Below are 16,910 nucleotides of genomic sequence, written 5' to 3' on the forward strand. Positions count from 1 at the left end.
CTTTTCTTCAAAAATTACTTATGTTTGTAGCACAAAGATGCTGCAAAAGCACTGTATGCACAAAGACTAAATTCAAACAAAGAGGCAAATCCATATATAATCTTATGTTTATGAATATGTAATATGAAGATACAAAAAGCAGTGAAATCGAAGGTGTGTTTGTACATAGTTACAGTATAAGAGAAAAAACAGCAAAAACGAAGGGGGAAAAAACAGACAAGCCTGGAATGTCTGTCTCAGTGTGTGCTTAGTGGCAGTCGTATTGCAGCTAGGTAATGAAATTCAGCCTTTTCAAACACCACAGAGCAGACCAACTTTTTACAATTTCAGTCAAGACCCTCACAGAAGAGAAATGTTATCAAGCATACGATTACAACAATATAACGGTTGCCATCCTCAAAAACTAAAAATGCCACAGTTAACAAAAAGACATCATGGTCAATGTCCTGGTTTCAGCTGGGACAGTTAATTTTCCTCCTCCTAGCCGTTGTGTTTTGCATTTACTATGAGAGTAACAATGAGATAACACTTATTGTTGTAGTTGTTGCATAGTAATGTTTATATTAAGTCAAGGACTTTTTCAGCTTCCCATAGAAGCTGAGAGGGAGCACAGACAGGAAAAGCTGGCCAAAGGAATATTCCATACATGCCATGCTCAGTATATAAATGGGGGTCGTATAGGGAGCAGGAACCCACGATCACTGCTCAGAACCAGCTGGGCAATCAAGCATCAGGTCATGAGAGCAATTGCATTGCATCACTTTATTTTGTATATTCTTTATTACTATTATTAATCTCTTCTGCTACTGTGCCATTATACTGTCTTTACCTTAACCCACAAGATTTTTATTCTCCTTTTTCTCCCTCTTTTCCCTATTCTTCTCAGGAAGGGGCTATCGGGGAGGTGGGAGGGAGTGAACAGCCACATGGTCCTAGTTGCCGGCTGGAGTTAAGCCACAAGAACAATTTAATACATTTTCCAAATAAGAGTGCAGAGACTTATTGGTTTGCTTTGTAAAGTCAGACTACGAGAGTTGAAATAAGGGTATGGAAAAACATAAAGCTGAAACTTGGCATAAAAATACTCAGAGTGGCTTAATACTTTTTAGTAAAAAAAAAAAAAACCAAAACAAAACAAAAACAAAAAACCCCAAAACAGTCAAATACAAAAGCAGATGAGGAAAGACAGTTTCAATTCTAGTTTGTGATACTTCTATGTGCTCCGCATAGTTTTATTTGTGGTTTCCACTACTTTCATGCATGGTAGTAAGAGACTGATTTAATTTGTGAATTCTTTGAATTATTTGTAAGGAAATGGCATTATCAAGTTACAATGAACAATGATAACTGATATATGCAGGAAGTTGTTCTCACAACTACTTTACAATAATAAAATGCCATCCACTGTGATGAAATTACTCAAGTCAAAAATCTTGGGAAGCATGAGACCCATAACGTTTTGCACATCAGTGTTGCAAAAATGTTTCATTGTTGCATTTCATTACAGGCAGGAAAACTGGTAAAACAGGGATTCCTCAGTTCAGACAAATCTGAACCACCTGCTAAAACCAATACATGGTAACTTAAAAAATTAAAGAAAAAAAATACTTCTAAATATAAAACTCTAAAACTAAAAGCTAATGGAACTGGTTTAATAGTAAGAATTTAATGGTCATGGTTGTTTATAAGCAAAAGAAAACCTCCAACTCTGATGCAATAGCTGAAAGCGTAAATAGTCCTTAGATGTACAATGCCAGGTGGGTACTGGAAAGTGATGTTATCTCAATTCAGAAAATTATTTCAATTAACCTTTTACTGTGGATCCATTTCAGGCAACCATGTCCAAAAAGGAGATTGAAAAAGAAATTAAATCTAAATTTCAGAAAAAGTTCAAAAGCTAAAAATGTTACAGGAATCATGCCTTATACAAGGTGCAAATTATTTTATCTGGAAGCATAAAGATAATTTGTTCATGAGCTATAATTTGCTATGCAAGGAGGGAACTTGATAGTAGCTGATTCTAGAGCCAATAACTGTACATGAAAATAGGGTAATTCAGATAAAGAATAAAATGGAATGAATCAGTTGCTGGAACAACTTAACTAGAGATATAGTGCAATCTTCATCACTGGAAAATGAGACATTTTTAAAGATGTGCTGTAGTTCAAATAAAACCTACAGTTTTGAAGAAGATGAAGTTTTGTTGATTTGAGAGTTGTATTATACAAGCAAAAAGACTAACTGTAATAATTCATCTTCTGGCCTTAAAGTTCTGACATTCCATTAAAGTATGTCTGAGATGTACATCTTTAAAATCACCATTTCCTTCCTCTCAATGGTAGTCCTTCTGAAAATGTAGGCATCGTGAAAATAACTGTTAATAGGTACTTCAAATTGACATAAAGACAAACAAAATGATCCAGGACTGCTGGGTATTTTTCGTCACAGTTTATCAAAAGTTGTTTATATATCTAACCAGAGGATTAATCAGTTATGCATGTATAGCCCACCATAGACAAAGGGTGTAACAAGTGTTTCCTAAAACATGATGTGGCTGATAAATTTATCCAAATGACAATTATAAGTAACAACAAAAACAAGTTTTTCTGTGAAACAGTTCTTGTGGCAGTATCCTGAACAGATCCCCAGGTGCCTTATAATATGGTTAAACTTCTCTTCAGGAAAGAAAAGCAATATAAAGATTAATTTAGGTGTCTCTCCTCTACCTGGCCAACCAATTCCATGGGAGGGAGTAAAAATATCATGATTTGAAATGCCTGTCTCTGTGACAGACGTTTGGCTAGAACAGGTTATGTAGTTCAAAAGTTATTTAAATTTGGAAGGCAAACTGACACAGGCACACAGTGACCACATCAGACTTACTTCCTTAGGAAAGCAAAGTTTGGCCAAATAAATATGGCCTTTTCATTCCACTTGGCCTCTTATTTTTTTTAATTGATCTTCCCTGATCAATTAGTATCAATAGATGCTAAAATGGCTTTTCCCAATGCCATTTTTATAAAATTATTTTTCAGACTAGAAACCAGTTTTAACTTTGTAACAGTTTATGTATATTATCTGCCTAAGAGTAGGCCACCAAAACTTGCAGATCACTAAATTCATTCTTTCGCATTTTTAAAAAAATAATAAGTTGCAGTGAAACCAATAGGAACTCCTAGGAGTAGATTCAAGCCAAATACTTCGTGTCATTTTAAAGGACTTACATGTTTTCTTCATTATGGAAACACACTAAAAAGTCACAGTGTTCAATTAAGAGGATAGGCAATGATGTTTCTACTGATCTTTCTGGTCTCGTGTTCTTTGTTTTGCAGAGCTTGGAAGTATTTCTCCCTTTACCTAAGAAAGACAATCAACAGTACTAGCTATCAAAAAACAATGAAATAAGGGAAACAGATAGGATTTAAGAGAGAATTAGAAGTAGTAAAGTAGCTTGAACTAAGACCACATTCAAGAAGTTTCTATTTCAAAAGATGGATATATCTTAAGAGCCAGCTCTCTTGAAATATCTTTCCTCATCATTATGTTATTTTTACTACCATCTTCTTCCAAATACATTAACTCTAAATAGCCTACTTAAGGACTGAAAAGAAGTTGGTGGAATTTAGGTGTGTTCATCTCAAAAAGTGACTCTGAAAGCCATATTCCAACAACTCTTAAATACACTGGGTACCTTTCCGCTTAGCTTGAAAATTTCTTTGACATTAAAGTTACAATATAATCCAAAAACAAGATGGAAAGACACCTCAGTTTCATCTTCCCAAGGAGTCTCCAATCCATTATGCATGTGCAGTTCACGCCTAGGAACTACTAGCGGTGAATTCAGCATTAGGCACAGACACTACATCACTCTCTTTCAAACACCCAAAGATGAAAGCAACATCGTATATCTTAAATATAAATAATAACAAGAAATGTAGCAGTCTTTCCCATTAGGTTAGGAGTTTAGGATTACTGAAGCTGGAACCCTAAGCAGCTAAGAATGCAACAGTCATTGAAGCCAGAAAAAGAGCAAGCAAGAGAAACCAGATCTCCCTTTCCCTAAAGAAAGCTCCCTTTTGTTTGCCTTTAGGAGGATCTCAACTCACTTCAGCTAATGTGCAGGTAGTCCGAATGTCTCATTTGGGAACATGAAATCAGGTTGCCAGTGCAGTCTTTAAAGCCTTTTAAGTATTCTCTGTTACCACTAGAAATACCACAGCCAGAGAAGTATCATATCATGGAGGTACTGGTACGGATTTAAAATAAAAAATAAAAAAAGAGATTCCTGGAAGCATCAAAGGTAACTGAAAAATGGTACTCCATTTAGACAATAGATGAATTTTTAGGCACTGATTCTGTTCTTACTGAAGCCTTGCACAACGAATTCAATAAAACCCAAATACTTAATAGTTCACATCATGCTCATCATGTTTTATAAGCAGTTGCATTGGCCAAGATTTTATTACAGACATACATGCATAATTCTTTCCAGATATGCCAATACTGAACTTCATATCAGCTTCAGTGAGAATTCTGTGCCACAGTCTGAGACTCATAACTCTATCACTTATAATAAATTCTCATGATATAAAAAGCATACCATCAGTAGCCAATAACAACTAGAATATACCATAAACAGCATTCTAGGAGCACTGTGCTACCTATTTCTTTTCCAGATTTCCACACTTTACTACAGAATTTCTCTTGCTCTTTCTTTAGGTTGATAAGTGCTATGCAACGGTAATTATGATCAGTGATTAAACTGAAGATCCAAAGCTGTAAGAAAAAGAAAAACAATTGCAGTAACCTTTTGACACTAAACATACAGTTTACATGAACACAAATTAAAGGTCCAATATTTAAAAATGTTGATGTAACTAATGAATTTTTGTATCTGGAATCTCACCTTGGACCAGAAATTCAATTACATGCGTCTCCAAGATTATCAAAGGATATATTCAATATTAACCACTATCAATTTGAACTACGCATCTAATTCCCACATGTTTATGTCTTGGAAAAAACTCCCCATAGGCTACTTCCCACAATTAAAAGTCACAGGTAACCTGCATGTAATTGCTCACTGAGTCATGTAGATCAATTTCATTTATACCTTTCTCTTTTCAAGCACCACTATAGTTAAATCTTTAATTTTCTTCACAATACACTGAACAGTAACACTGAAGGGAAACAGCTGGAAAATCTCATGTAAATATAATATTAACACTAAATTAAAGAGGAGGTGGGACGCATATTCACCTTCATCACATTTTGATTAGAATTCCAACATGCTGAAATCATAGTCTCTTCCATTTATTATCACGTGTTTCATTCCTTGGCCAAAATAGGAGAATTCTATTTTTCACCTTTTTTCTTTTAAAACAGACATATTTATAGCCTCTCAGTGTACTCTTCTTATATAACCACTGATTGTGCTCTTAAAAGCTTTCCTGGTTTTCAGGAAAAGGTTTCCATTTTGTAATAGAGATCTTATATACCATATACGGTTTATGCTCAAAGCATTGAATTATGCTTACTAAAATAACTATTGTATCGGTTCAAAACATATGCAGATTATGAAGCTTTTTTATAGACAGATACATTAGTAATAGTTGACTGTTTTGACATAAAGACTAAGTTTAATGGGTAATTCTTACCTGTCCCTCAGCACATCCAGTGATCATCTGTTTATTTTTTTCATCAATTAGAAGACTTAACAAAGGAAATGCTGTTTCAAAAAAGATAAAATTATTTCCAAAGTAGACACAAATCAGATATTTAATTACAATACATGACTAAAAATTGAATCCTCCTATTCGTAAAGACAGGTGAAAAAAATCCTGACTGCAATTCTTATAGTGCACAAAGTTTCATGTGCCTTAGCCTTTGTGCTGCTCAGGGCTTTCCATTTGCAGGTCTGTGGCCTGCCTTCCACCTGAGCTGCCATGGCAGTGGCTTTCTGCAGCCTTTCACCCAAGCTGCTGTGGCAAGGTTTTCAGAGCACCTGTAGCAAGAGTTTTGCCTTGTTGTTCCCATGTTGTTAGTCTCATGGCCTTACACCTGCAAACCTTGATATTGTGGTTAGGGCAGGTTTTCAAGGGAAGCAATTGCCGCAGGCAACCAGGAGGGAATCACCCCTTCTTCCTCTCCTTTTCTACCATGTGGTTTTAGCTTTTAGTTTACATGAGGTCATCCAATAATATGTATGCACAAGCTTAACAACCAATCTCCATGCAGCTCATTCCCTCAGTGTGTGCTCCAATCACCACTAATAGCACCACAAGCAGGAACAACCAAAGGGGAGCTTGAGCAGGTCCTGTTGAAAATTATGTGGTTCCTGAAGGAAAAATGCTATTGGAAGGGGGGTTTCTGCTGCACTGGAGACAATGCTTGCCCTCCTCCTCTTCTCTCCTCTTGCTTTTATCTTTTCTCAAAAGTAGTTTTCACTTTTAGAGTAAGTATATGTCAGCTGCAGACACTGCTGATAGATCTACATATGGTATAGTATTTCCTTCTGTGTCATATACAAAACTTGAAAGAAAAGAAGCATGTAGTACAGAAACGGTAGAACTGTACCTACAAAACAAGAGAGCTTCATTTGTATATCTCAGTAAATGGCAAGTTACATGCACACCCTGGACAAAAAGAGCTGTTTATGAAAATACATTAAAACTATCTACGCAGAAGTACACTTTAAAGGAAAATATATTTACTACTACCTAGTCTAATGGAATTGTTTTCACTAAATCAACTAAAAACTTCTATAATAATTCTATGTTATTGTTTAATGAGAAAGGATTTTTTTTTTGCTATGAAAAAGTATGTATAAAAATAAACAACTTACCTGTTAATACTCCTGACTGATATATTAACTGGCCAGTAGAATAGTCCCACACCTTTAGAGAAAAAAAAAAAGACAGGCACCTACTGAGATTTTTAAGGAAAACGCAAACTTCAATGGCCATCATGTGGTGAAAACAGAAAAATGCAGCCGTTGAAAGTGATACAATATGGTAAGGATTTTTTCCCAGCTTGTTTTTCTAACTATGTAGGGCTTTGTTTAATTGATAAGTATCCACAGTGAAACAGGTGAAACTCATCTGGTATGGATTCACAAAGTAATTAGATGTGCTTTTTATCATATTTTCTTAGGTTGATCTCTTGATGAATTTAGCTAAATTAATGAACAGACATACTTGAACTGGTTCTAGATTTCACATGGGGAACTTGCATAATTTCACAATTTTCATATTGAGCTCTGGGATAAGAGGTCATTATTAACAATAATGATACTTATTATGACCTATAGACCCACATATAAGTCAACTTTCATTATTAACATGACTGTTTCCGAGTGACACATTCTATGCTTAATAGTTGATTAAGAAACCTAACTAAAACAAAATTTTTTCTCTCATGTTGTTACATCTATGAGCCATCATCTCCACAAGTACTTTCACTACATTTATCATAGCTATCACAGCTGAGATTGAAAAAATCACAGCCAGTCAGTCGCTGCTTTCTAAACATGGCTGTGAGCCTCTGTTTAGCTCCCAAACTTTCCTCTGTGTTCATGTTTCATTTCTCTCTGAATGTAAACATCATCCTTCTGAAAAGCTGTTTCCTAAGACCTTGTTTCACAAATTTATCTGAAGAGATTCTCATCTGTTTCACTTCTTTAGTCAACTAAAAGGACTAGAGGAGTATAAGGTTTTGGACACTTCAAGTCCTGCAATCACAGGAGCCAACTATCACAGAATCCAGCATGGCTGCCCTTAGGAAATTACCCCTGATCAGCACAATCAGGCAGAGAAAATAAAACTTGAAAACTGACTTACTAAATTACTTGAGAGGCTTGCAAAATATTTTCATTTGATTGTCATTTTAGTCCCTAAATTTATCAAGTTAAAAACAAACAAACAAAAAAACCCCTTATTCATTAGGATTTTGTGTATTTTATCAAGTCTTCATTAAACTAATATGAAGAAGCATATATATCTTTTCCTTCAGTTATTATTACCTTGATTTAATTTCTTAGATCAACATAAACTAAATAAGAAGCAATCAATCAGAAAGTCAGAATTATAACTATTTCCTAAAATTCCAATTAAATCTTTGGGTTTTTTTTTTTTTTTTTGTCAAGACCAGGACAAAAATCAAAACCACATTGTCTCCAGAACAGTTACATAAAAATTGAATTTAGGGAAAAAAAAGGCACAACCAAAAAACAATCTTTGATACAGCAAACCTTAACTTTACTTTAGCTTGTAGAACCAAATGTTGGGCTATGTTTAGAATCACATAGAGGGCAATCACAGAAATCACAGAAATCACAGAAATCACAGAATCTTAGTGGTTGGAAGGGACCTTTGAGATCATCGAGTCCAACCACATTAAAAAAAAAAACACAAACAAAAAAACACAACACGCAAAACCAAACAAACAACAACACCCCCCCCAAAAAAAGAAAAAAAAAAAAAAAGCACCCACCAACTAAACCCCACACCCACAACCTCACACACAACACCCCACCACAAACCAACAATCCCAGGCACTAGAGCATGCCCTGAAGAGCCACGTCTACATGTTTCTTAAATACCTCCAGGGATGGTGACTCCACCACCTCCCTGGGCAGGCTGTTCCAGTGCTTGACCACTCTTTCAGTAAAGTAATTCTTCCTAATATCTAATCTAAACCTCCCTTGCCGCAGCTTCATACCATTTCCTCTGGTCCTGTCATTATTCCCTTGGGAGAAGAGGCCAACCCCCGCCTCTCTACAGTTTCCTTTCAGGTAGTTGTAGAGGGCAATGAGGTCTCCCCTCAGCCTCCTCTTCTCCAAACTAAACATGCCCAGTTCCCTCAGCCTCTCCTCATAGGACTTGTTCTCCAGAACCCTCTATGATCAGTAGTAAACTAAACTATATCTAATCAAGGTACCCACCCCAGTATCTCCTGGAAGATAAATCTGGGTTCACTCAGGCTCCTTGTTTCCCCTTACTATCTAAGTTGTCTTCAATTGTTGTCATGTACAGCAGCAGCAATCCATGGTGTCATTGTATAAGATATTACCTGGCAAAAAATCCTACCAGTGTGCAATAACCCACCCAACTGCATGCAATAGCTCAAAATTCTCAAAAGCAAAAATTGCAATCAATGTCAGCAGACTCAAAGTGAAATTCTTTCATTCGGTTCAGCATACCTGAAACATTTCAATTACAGCCAAACTGATAAAAATATTTTATTTTATTTTATTTCCCCTTGGCAGATTATAATAATCACCAAAGTTAACGCTTCACTGTAGAAAGTTTTGAATATACAAAACCTGCATTGTTCTTTTCAAAAAGAGTAAATAATTATTACAATAATTTCCCAAGCAACTCTAAGAACAATGTCCTGATCTCTATGAAGTCAAAGATGTTTTTTGTTTAATCTTCAGAAAATATTTAAAAGGAAAAAAGACCACATCACGTTCACTAAATTATATTTTTTTAAAGTGCAGCTCTACAATTTCCTTGCCTTAAAGGTTCTGTCTTCTGACACTGATATAAGCATACTTTTCTCCCATGTGCAAAACTCAGCAGCAGTCACTGGAGCCTGGTGGCCATCCAATTCAGCTAGTACAGCTTCATTCTGTGATTAGTCAAGTCAAAATAAAAACAGATTAGTTTTCAAAATAAAAATTAAAATTAGTTAAATGTTATAATAATTAATAACTGTTGCTAAAAATTGTCAGGTTCCGATACAAAATATTAATTCAATAAGATTTTTCTTCCAGAAACTGCAGCCCCGTATATCATCCTGCTGGCAAAACCACTACACATTACATTTGCCTCTTCAGAATGACTGATATAGGAGTAATTTTTCAGATGCCCTCAGAATGTTTTCTTCTTCTAAGTTATTGAGATTTTTCATTTCAATTTTTTTAATAAATTCTTCAGTCTGTTATATGATTCTATGATCAAGCATTAATTCAAACTTATTTTCATCTCTGTGAAAAAAATGAATGTTTTTGCTTAATTATACTGGCATTTCTGTATCATTATTTTATTTGAAAGTGAATAAGTTAAAGAAATACCAGCACCATGGCTACAAAGAATGATATCTCACCTTTGCACTTAACATGTAGATGCAATTTCCAGCACATACTGCCACTTGTTGATCATCCGGACCAAATCTTACATGAAGCACCATTCCCAAAAGAGTTCCTATAACAATTCCTCGAGGTGATAACCCTGCAGCAATTTTATTGTTATTGAGACTCAATGAAATATAAAATTCTGGTGCAATGAGATTCTTAGAAACTTTGCATAGCAGTTAGCTATCCACAGTGCTATCCCAGTTTCTGTCAGGAAGATGCACAGAACAACCCACAGTTTAATTATATCCAGCTATTGGAAAGCAAAGCACAGAACAATGCACAAGCAGGATTCCTCCCTCTGCCTTGTTGCCTAGATTTGATCTGATACTCTTTGAGATACTAAGAATAAGTGTGCCCATCAAATCATACTTCCATAGAAAACTGTCAGGGACAGGATTTTTGGAGTAGGCTGATATGTCCAAGGAACCCAGTAGAGCCACGTTCATTTTGGAGGCAAGAAATCCTAACTAAAGCCCAGTAAAACAGCTTTTTTTTTTTTTAATTTGAAAAATACTTTTCCAGGAGAATATCTCAGCCACTCAGCCATCAAGCAAGAAGGACTTTCCTTCTCTTGGTTTTAATTCTTCTGTGGAAAAGGGCTGAAAGAGGAAGTACGCCGCTAAATACAATTACAGAGTCAGATGATAAGACTAGTTTTGAGAACAGGCTCATGTTTCAACCCTCTCTGTGTGCCTTCATTCTGGTCATCTCACTGGTTCAAGCAGGCTGGTTTCTGTAGATCCCTATTTTATGATGCCACATTTAACTATGTGAGGAGATTTTGGACATCTCATTAAATTTTAGCATTTCAAAGGCAACAAATTAACTAGGATACAGGCACAACAACTATATGTGTCCTTTTCTAGATTTTATCCTAGATGCTGTGAAGTGTTTCTACAATTGATTAATGTGTCAAGATCTACCAGGATGGAGAGATGGATGACACAAATAACTCCCTAACTTTCTCTCTCACAGAAAACATGCCAAGACTGTGCAGAGCACAGTTTGGGGAGAGAAAGACTACACAGCATCTGCTGAAGTGCCTGTGGATAGAGAGGAAAAGAGAAAGAGAGAGCAGCAGCAGAGAATCTGGCTTTCAAATGTCTCTGTATTAAAACTACACAAACTCTTTGTCTGCTACTAACTGTCTATTTCTAGCTTCCATTTTTCTCTATGTTACTCTTACATGGATTAAAAAGTAATAATGACATTTATTTTAAAAGCACTTAAAGTGTTCACTTTACAACATTAATTTTCATAATATGTAGATTTGCAAATTCATTGTGGAGTAGAACTTCTGCTTTCGTTGTGTTAGGTCATCATAACTCTCTTTCACTCATGCGTTCTCCTCCCAAATCAGATACTTGCCTTGCTCCTCCACACATGTGACAACAGTATTCCAGACAGAGGCAGAAGGAGAGGCAGGACCAGAAAAAAGCAGGATAGAAAACACTAGTTCTACAGATATTCCAGAATGAGTAGCATTTAGTTATCTTGGCATTTTGTGCTTAGTTATGTAGTGCTGATATGATTAAAAATTTTGCAGTGTCTTTTATTTCACAGCCTTTATTTCACGCTGCCTTTGCAATGCTTCTCTGCGCTTCCTCCGAGGTTGCCCGCAGTAGCCTGGTCCCGCACAGCACCTTGGCCAGCTCCCGGGGCCTTCCACTGGCGCCTGGCACCCCCGGCCTCACACCGCGCCGCGGCGGGGGCTGCACCCCCCGGGGCTGCGGGCCGGTGGGCGCTCGGGAGCGCGGCCGTTGCTAACGCGGGGTCTTCTGGAAGGTATGGTGACAAGGCTGGTTGTACTACGGGCCTGATTCAGTTAGGTATTGCCGAAGAAGAGCAACAGAGAAATAAAGTGCTATTTGTCCCTGTTAGGGCTTCTGAATCTGAGTGGCTAACGCATGCTACTCCGAAATAGCAAACTTCTTACTACATTAGTAGTGGAAGAAAAAGAGGTCTTGGGGAGTTGTCTTCTAAGGTGGCCATTGATTGGAGACTGGCTGGGCATTGCTTGTAGGAGGTGGTGAGTGATTGCTTTTGCATCACTTCCTTTTTTAGATATATAATATGTATGTTATATGAATAATACTCTACCTTCTTGCACTTTCTGTGTGCATTCATCAAGATCCCACACTATTACACGTTCATGAGAAGCAGAGCAGACAAGAAGTGGATTGGGTTTACTTCCAAACGACACCGCAGAAATTGAGTAATGATGTCCTGACAATCGTAATGGCTGACAAATGCAGATAAAGAAGAGTTAAATGAGTCACTTCAAGCTAAGATTATGAACAATAAAAAACTACAAATGGATAACATTATCAAAACAACTATTTTTTCTTTACTGTTTCAATATCACTTAATCAACTACAGTGTAGCTGTGCTGGGTCTGTCTGGGATGGAGTTAACTTCATAGCATCTTGCATGGGGCAGTGCTTTGGATTTTGTCACATAAAAAGTGTTGATAACACACCAATATTTTGGCTGTTGCCAAACAATGCTTCCACAGCATCAAGGCTTTCACTTTTTCCCACTCTGTCCCAGCTCCCCAGCAAACAGGCTGGGGGTGCACAAGAGAGTGGGAGGGGGTAGAGTCAGGACAGCTGACCTGAAGTGGCAAAGAGATATTCCCAACCATATGATATTGTGTCAGCAATAAAACTGAGGCACTGGATGAAGAAGGTGCTGGGGCGCTGAGGGGTTGTGTTCTAAGCCAACCATTGCTTGAAGCCCGGGGATTGGTCGGCTTGTAGGAGGTGATGAGTATCACTTCTTTTTTTTTCTTTCCTTCACTCCTTCAATTATCTTTATCTGGACCCAGGATTTTTTCTCACTTTTCCCCATCCTATTCTCTCCCTCACCCCGCTGAGAAGGAGTGAGCAGGAGACTGGGTGTTGGCTTAGCTGCCAGCCAGGGTCAGCCCACTACAATAGCTTATATTATTCTAATCTCAATAACAATGCTCTTAACAAATGCTAGTGTCTTCCCAGCATTAAAATGAAACCCGTCACTCCTACACTACTCCCAAATATCTTGTTTATATCTTCCTTTTTAGTCTCTTTCTGAACTAATACCCTATAAAGAGACATATTCTGTTTTTACCTGAGCAGTTGCTGTATTCCAGATGCATAACTCATTGCGATTCAAAGGGAAAGCACAGTGATGGTGGCTACACGCCAGCTGAACAAGGGACTCTGACAGTTTGGATTTAAACAAGTGTTTTTCGCAGACCACGTCAGGATTGCAGCTTCCTTCAGCAGAACAGCGGTCCCCGCCACTTTCCATCCTGCGGGTGACACAGGCCCCGCGGGAACCCCCACGGGGGACCGGTTCCGCCTCGCCGGCTGTGTCCTTACCGCCTGGCACCGCGGGGGTTCCGGGCCACACAGCCGGCTGGTGGGAGAGGTGCAGTGGGAGAGGCGCAGGGGCCCGCCCGGCTCCGCGGATCCCGCTCTTGCCCGTCCCCACAGCCCGGCCCCGCCGACGGGTGTCCAAGCAGGACAGACGCTAGGCCTTGCCGGCCGAGTGCGGCGGCACCGGGGCGGCCGCCTCCCTCCTCAGGGCCCCGCGCGGCCTCCCCGCCCTCCCGGCCCCAGCAGCGCGAGGCCCCTCGCCTGGGCAACGGCTTGAGCGCGCGCCTAACGGATCTCCCACGCCCCCTGCGGGCGCCCAGCGCAGCGCAGGCGTCAGCGATCGGCAACAGCAACAGTGACGTGATTTCTGTTTCTCTTTTCTTGTGACTGTTTTCTTTTTCTCCTAAACATGTCGGCGGCGCCAAGGGGCCTTCGACCTCCTCAACCGAACCCTGGGCTGCATAGAAAGCAGCGCGGGCAGCAGGTCGAGGGTGGCCATTCGGGCCCCCCACCCCGTTCCACTCTGGTGAGACCCCATCTGGAGTGTCCAACTTTGGGGACCCCCGGCACAAGGCAGACATGGGCCTGTGGGAGCAAGTCCAGAAGAGGCCCTCAAACACCCCTCCTATGAAGACAGGCTGAAAGGATTGGGGTTGTTCAGCCTGGAGAAGAGAAGGCTCCAGGGAGACCTTGTTGCAGCCTTTCAATACTTGAAGGGGGCTTATAAGAAAGATGGAGATAGACTCTATACCAAGGCCTGTAGGGACAGGACAAGGGGAAACCATTTTAAACTGAATGACTGTAGATTTAAATTGGATGTAAGGAGGTAACTTTTTATGATGAACGTAGTAAGACACTGGAACAGGTTTCCCAGAGAAGCTGTGGAATGTCCCATCTTTGTTAAGTGTTCAAGGTCGCATTGGATGGGGCTCTGAACGTGAAAGATGCCACTTTATTGAACACCAGCTGCACAGAGGTAACTCAATGCACTGCATATGACAGTATTTCTTTTCTGAGCTGTGACTCATGGCTGAGAATACTAGAGAAAAAATTTATTGTGATATGCTGATGACAATTTTCATGAGTGATACCGTCATGAATGTGTTATGACAGTTTATTCATCAGTAAAGAAAGATAAATGCTGATACAGAAAAAATGGAGTTCAGGCAGGTAAACTTGTTCAGAACTTGTTCTGAAACTTGTTGTGTCTGTAATTGTTTCTGAGCAGTTTCGTACACTTTTTCCCAATGCTTTTCACTGTAGTTTATTTTCTGTAGTTTCTGTTGTTTGTGAACAGAGAAGGACTGGTGGGTGATGTGACGGTTGGAGGCGCAGTGACCAAAAATGATACAGTTTTCAGTTCTTGGAGAAGTAAGGAGGGAGGTCAGCAAAACTGCTACCTTGGAGTTCCAGATGTCAGATTTCCCGCCTTTTTAAGAGACTGGTTGACAGAGTCCCTTGGGAGGCAGTCCTGAAGGGCAAAGGAGTCCAGGAAGGCTGGACATTCTTCAAGAAGAAAATCCTAAAGGCGCAGGAGCAGGCCATCCCCATGTGCTGAAAGACAAGCCGGTGGGGAAGAAGACTGGCCTGGGTGAACAGAGAGCTTTGGCTGGAACTTGGTGGGGGAAAGGGAGTTTATGACCTTTGGAAAAAGGGGTAGGCAACTCGGGAGGACTACAAGGAGGTTGTGAGGTTATGCGGGTAGAGAATTAGATGGGCCAAAGACCAACTAGAACTTAATCTGGCTACTGCCATAAAAGACCAAAAAAATGTTTCTATAAATACATTAGCAACAAAAGGAAATTGCCCTTTCAATGGGTGTTGCTGCTCCTCAGTGTCTCCACTCATTCAGCAACTTGACAAGAAGCAGATTTCTGCCCTGTTGGGACAAGGTGACACTCGCATGGGAATGCATGTAAGTGTACAGTCATAAATTTATAGCACACCACACCCCCATGAAAGGTACCTCCTGGCAATGTTCTCTTTATGTGTAACACAATGCTCAAAGACCTTGGCTCCAGCATGTTCCCACAGCTTGGGTATCCACCCATTTCAAATGGAGCTGACAGCCACATGAAAAAAAAAAAAAAAGACTTAAAATTTCAGGGCATTTTAGGGTAACACTAGCTCTTTATCATGTCATGCTTTTGTGTTCAGTAGTATATTTCTATTGGTCTCAATATACAATCACTGTAAGAACAACTTGAAATAATAGAGATTTATCAGCTTTAATATTTTAATGTGTTTTAAGCAGTTGATAAGCCTGTTTATAACATTGAAATTGATTTTAATAAAGCTCAGATTTAACACAATCCACATTTGGCAGGTTTATGCAGCCTGTTCATTTGAGGCAGGAATGAACAGAACATGGGTTTTATGAAAACAGAGAGCTATGAAGGCAGCACATTAGCTTATTCTGTTAATACAGGACCCTTGGGGAACACACACAGATTGTCTTGAATCTCTCAGTACACAATACACTCCGTGCAGATTTGGTTTTCCAATTTCAATCCATTGGTTTTGCTTACAATTTTGAAGAGCTTAGTCAATTTAAGGTAACTTTGTTGAAACCGATGGGTACTCAAGAGCAATGATTTTTTTTTATTTCTCTTCACACTGTTTTTTCCGTTCTGTGATCTTAGGTGAAGTTTATGCTGATAGTCACATAAGCTGCCACTAATCCTCCAGGAAGTGTATTACATCCAGTTTCAGTGCAGATAAAATTAGATTTCTCCTAATTTTAGGAGACTTCATTGTGAAAAATGCTTAACACGTAGAGATATCTACATATTCTGTCACTCAAGCTTCTCACCACCATCCTCCTCAAATGTGTCATCCTTAACTCAGAATTTACAACTAACTACATCTTACTTTTCTGGACTTAGAGGTGCCCGGTGCTCTGAAGCCGTGTCCCCCACCCACCCCCACCTCGTCTCCCCCCAACTCCCCAAACACATCCCCTCTCTGACAACGCAGCAAACTCTTCCCCTTCCCCTTCCCCTTCCCCGGCCATAGTTCAGGTACCCGCTGCGGGCCAGGGTGACCACTGCCGCGGCAGGACCGGGGAACCAGCGCAGGCCTGGCCTGCTCCCAGGCAGACCCCGGCCTCCCGTGGAGACCCCCACACCAGGCGTGCCCTGAAGCGAGAGAACGCAGTGGAAGCCACCACCCTCCCGGCTTTTTTCCGTTAGTAATAGACCCCCCCCGCACCCCCGAACTCCGCCATGGCGGAGTTCGGGGGTGCGGGGGGGGGTCTATTACTAACGGAAAAAAGCGAGGCCCTGCCGGTGGCTACCGGAGCCCCGGCGGGGAGTGTGTGGAAGGAGGTGTTCCGCGTTGCCATGACGACGACGCCAGCTCTCGCGAGAACAGGGAGGGCTCGCCCCGCCCCGCCCCGGGGAAGGGGGACGGGC

At 39.9% G+C, this 16,910-nt stretch overlaps 1 protein-coding gene across 1 annotated transcript in view; it reads right to left on the reverse strand.

Annotated features, from left to right (window-relative positions):
- Window positions 1-13,429, reverse strand: part of WDR27 (WD repeat domain 27) — an 83,727-nt gene extending 70,298 nt beyond the window's left edge. The window contains exons 1-8 of the mRNA XM_074144663.1: window positions 13,247-13,429; window positions 12,239-12,380; window positions 10,108-10,232; window positions 9,517-9,630; window positions 6,845-6,896; window positions 5,658-5,728; window positions 4,662-4,776; window positions 3,225-3,357 (exon numbers count right to left, since the gene is read on the reverse strand). Of these exons, the coding sequence (XP_074000764.1) occupies window positions 3,225-3,357; window positions 4,662-4,776; window positions 5,658-5,728; window positions 6,845-6,896; window positions 9,517-9,630; window positions 10,108-10,232; window positions 12,239-12,380; window positions 13,247-13,429 (935 nt within the window). The remainder of the gene's footprint in view (window positions 1-3,224; window positions 3,358-4,661; window positions 4,777-5,657; window positions 5,729-6,844; window positions 6,897-9,516; window positions 9,631-10,107; window positions 10,233-12,238; window positions 12,381-13,246) is intronic.
- Window positions 13,430-16,910: the final 3,481 nt, after the last annotated feature.

The sequence above is a fragment of the Numenius arquata genome, chromosome 2 (genome assembly GCF_964106895.1).
Source record: "Numenius arquata chromosome 2, bNumArq3.hap1.1, whole genome shotgun sequence".
Taxonomy (NCBI): Eukaryota; Metazoa; Chordata; class Aves; order Charadriiformes; family Scolopacidae; genus Numenius; species Numenius arquata.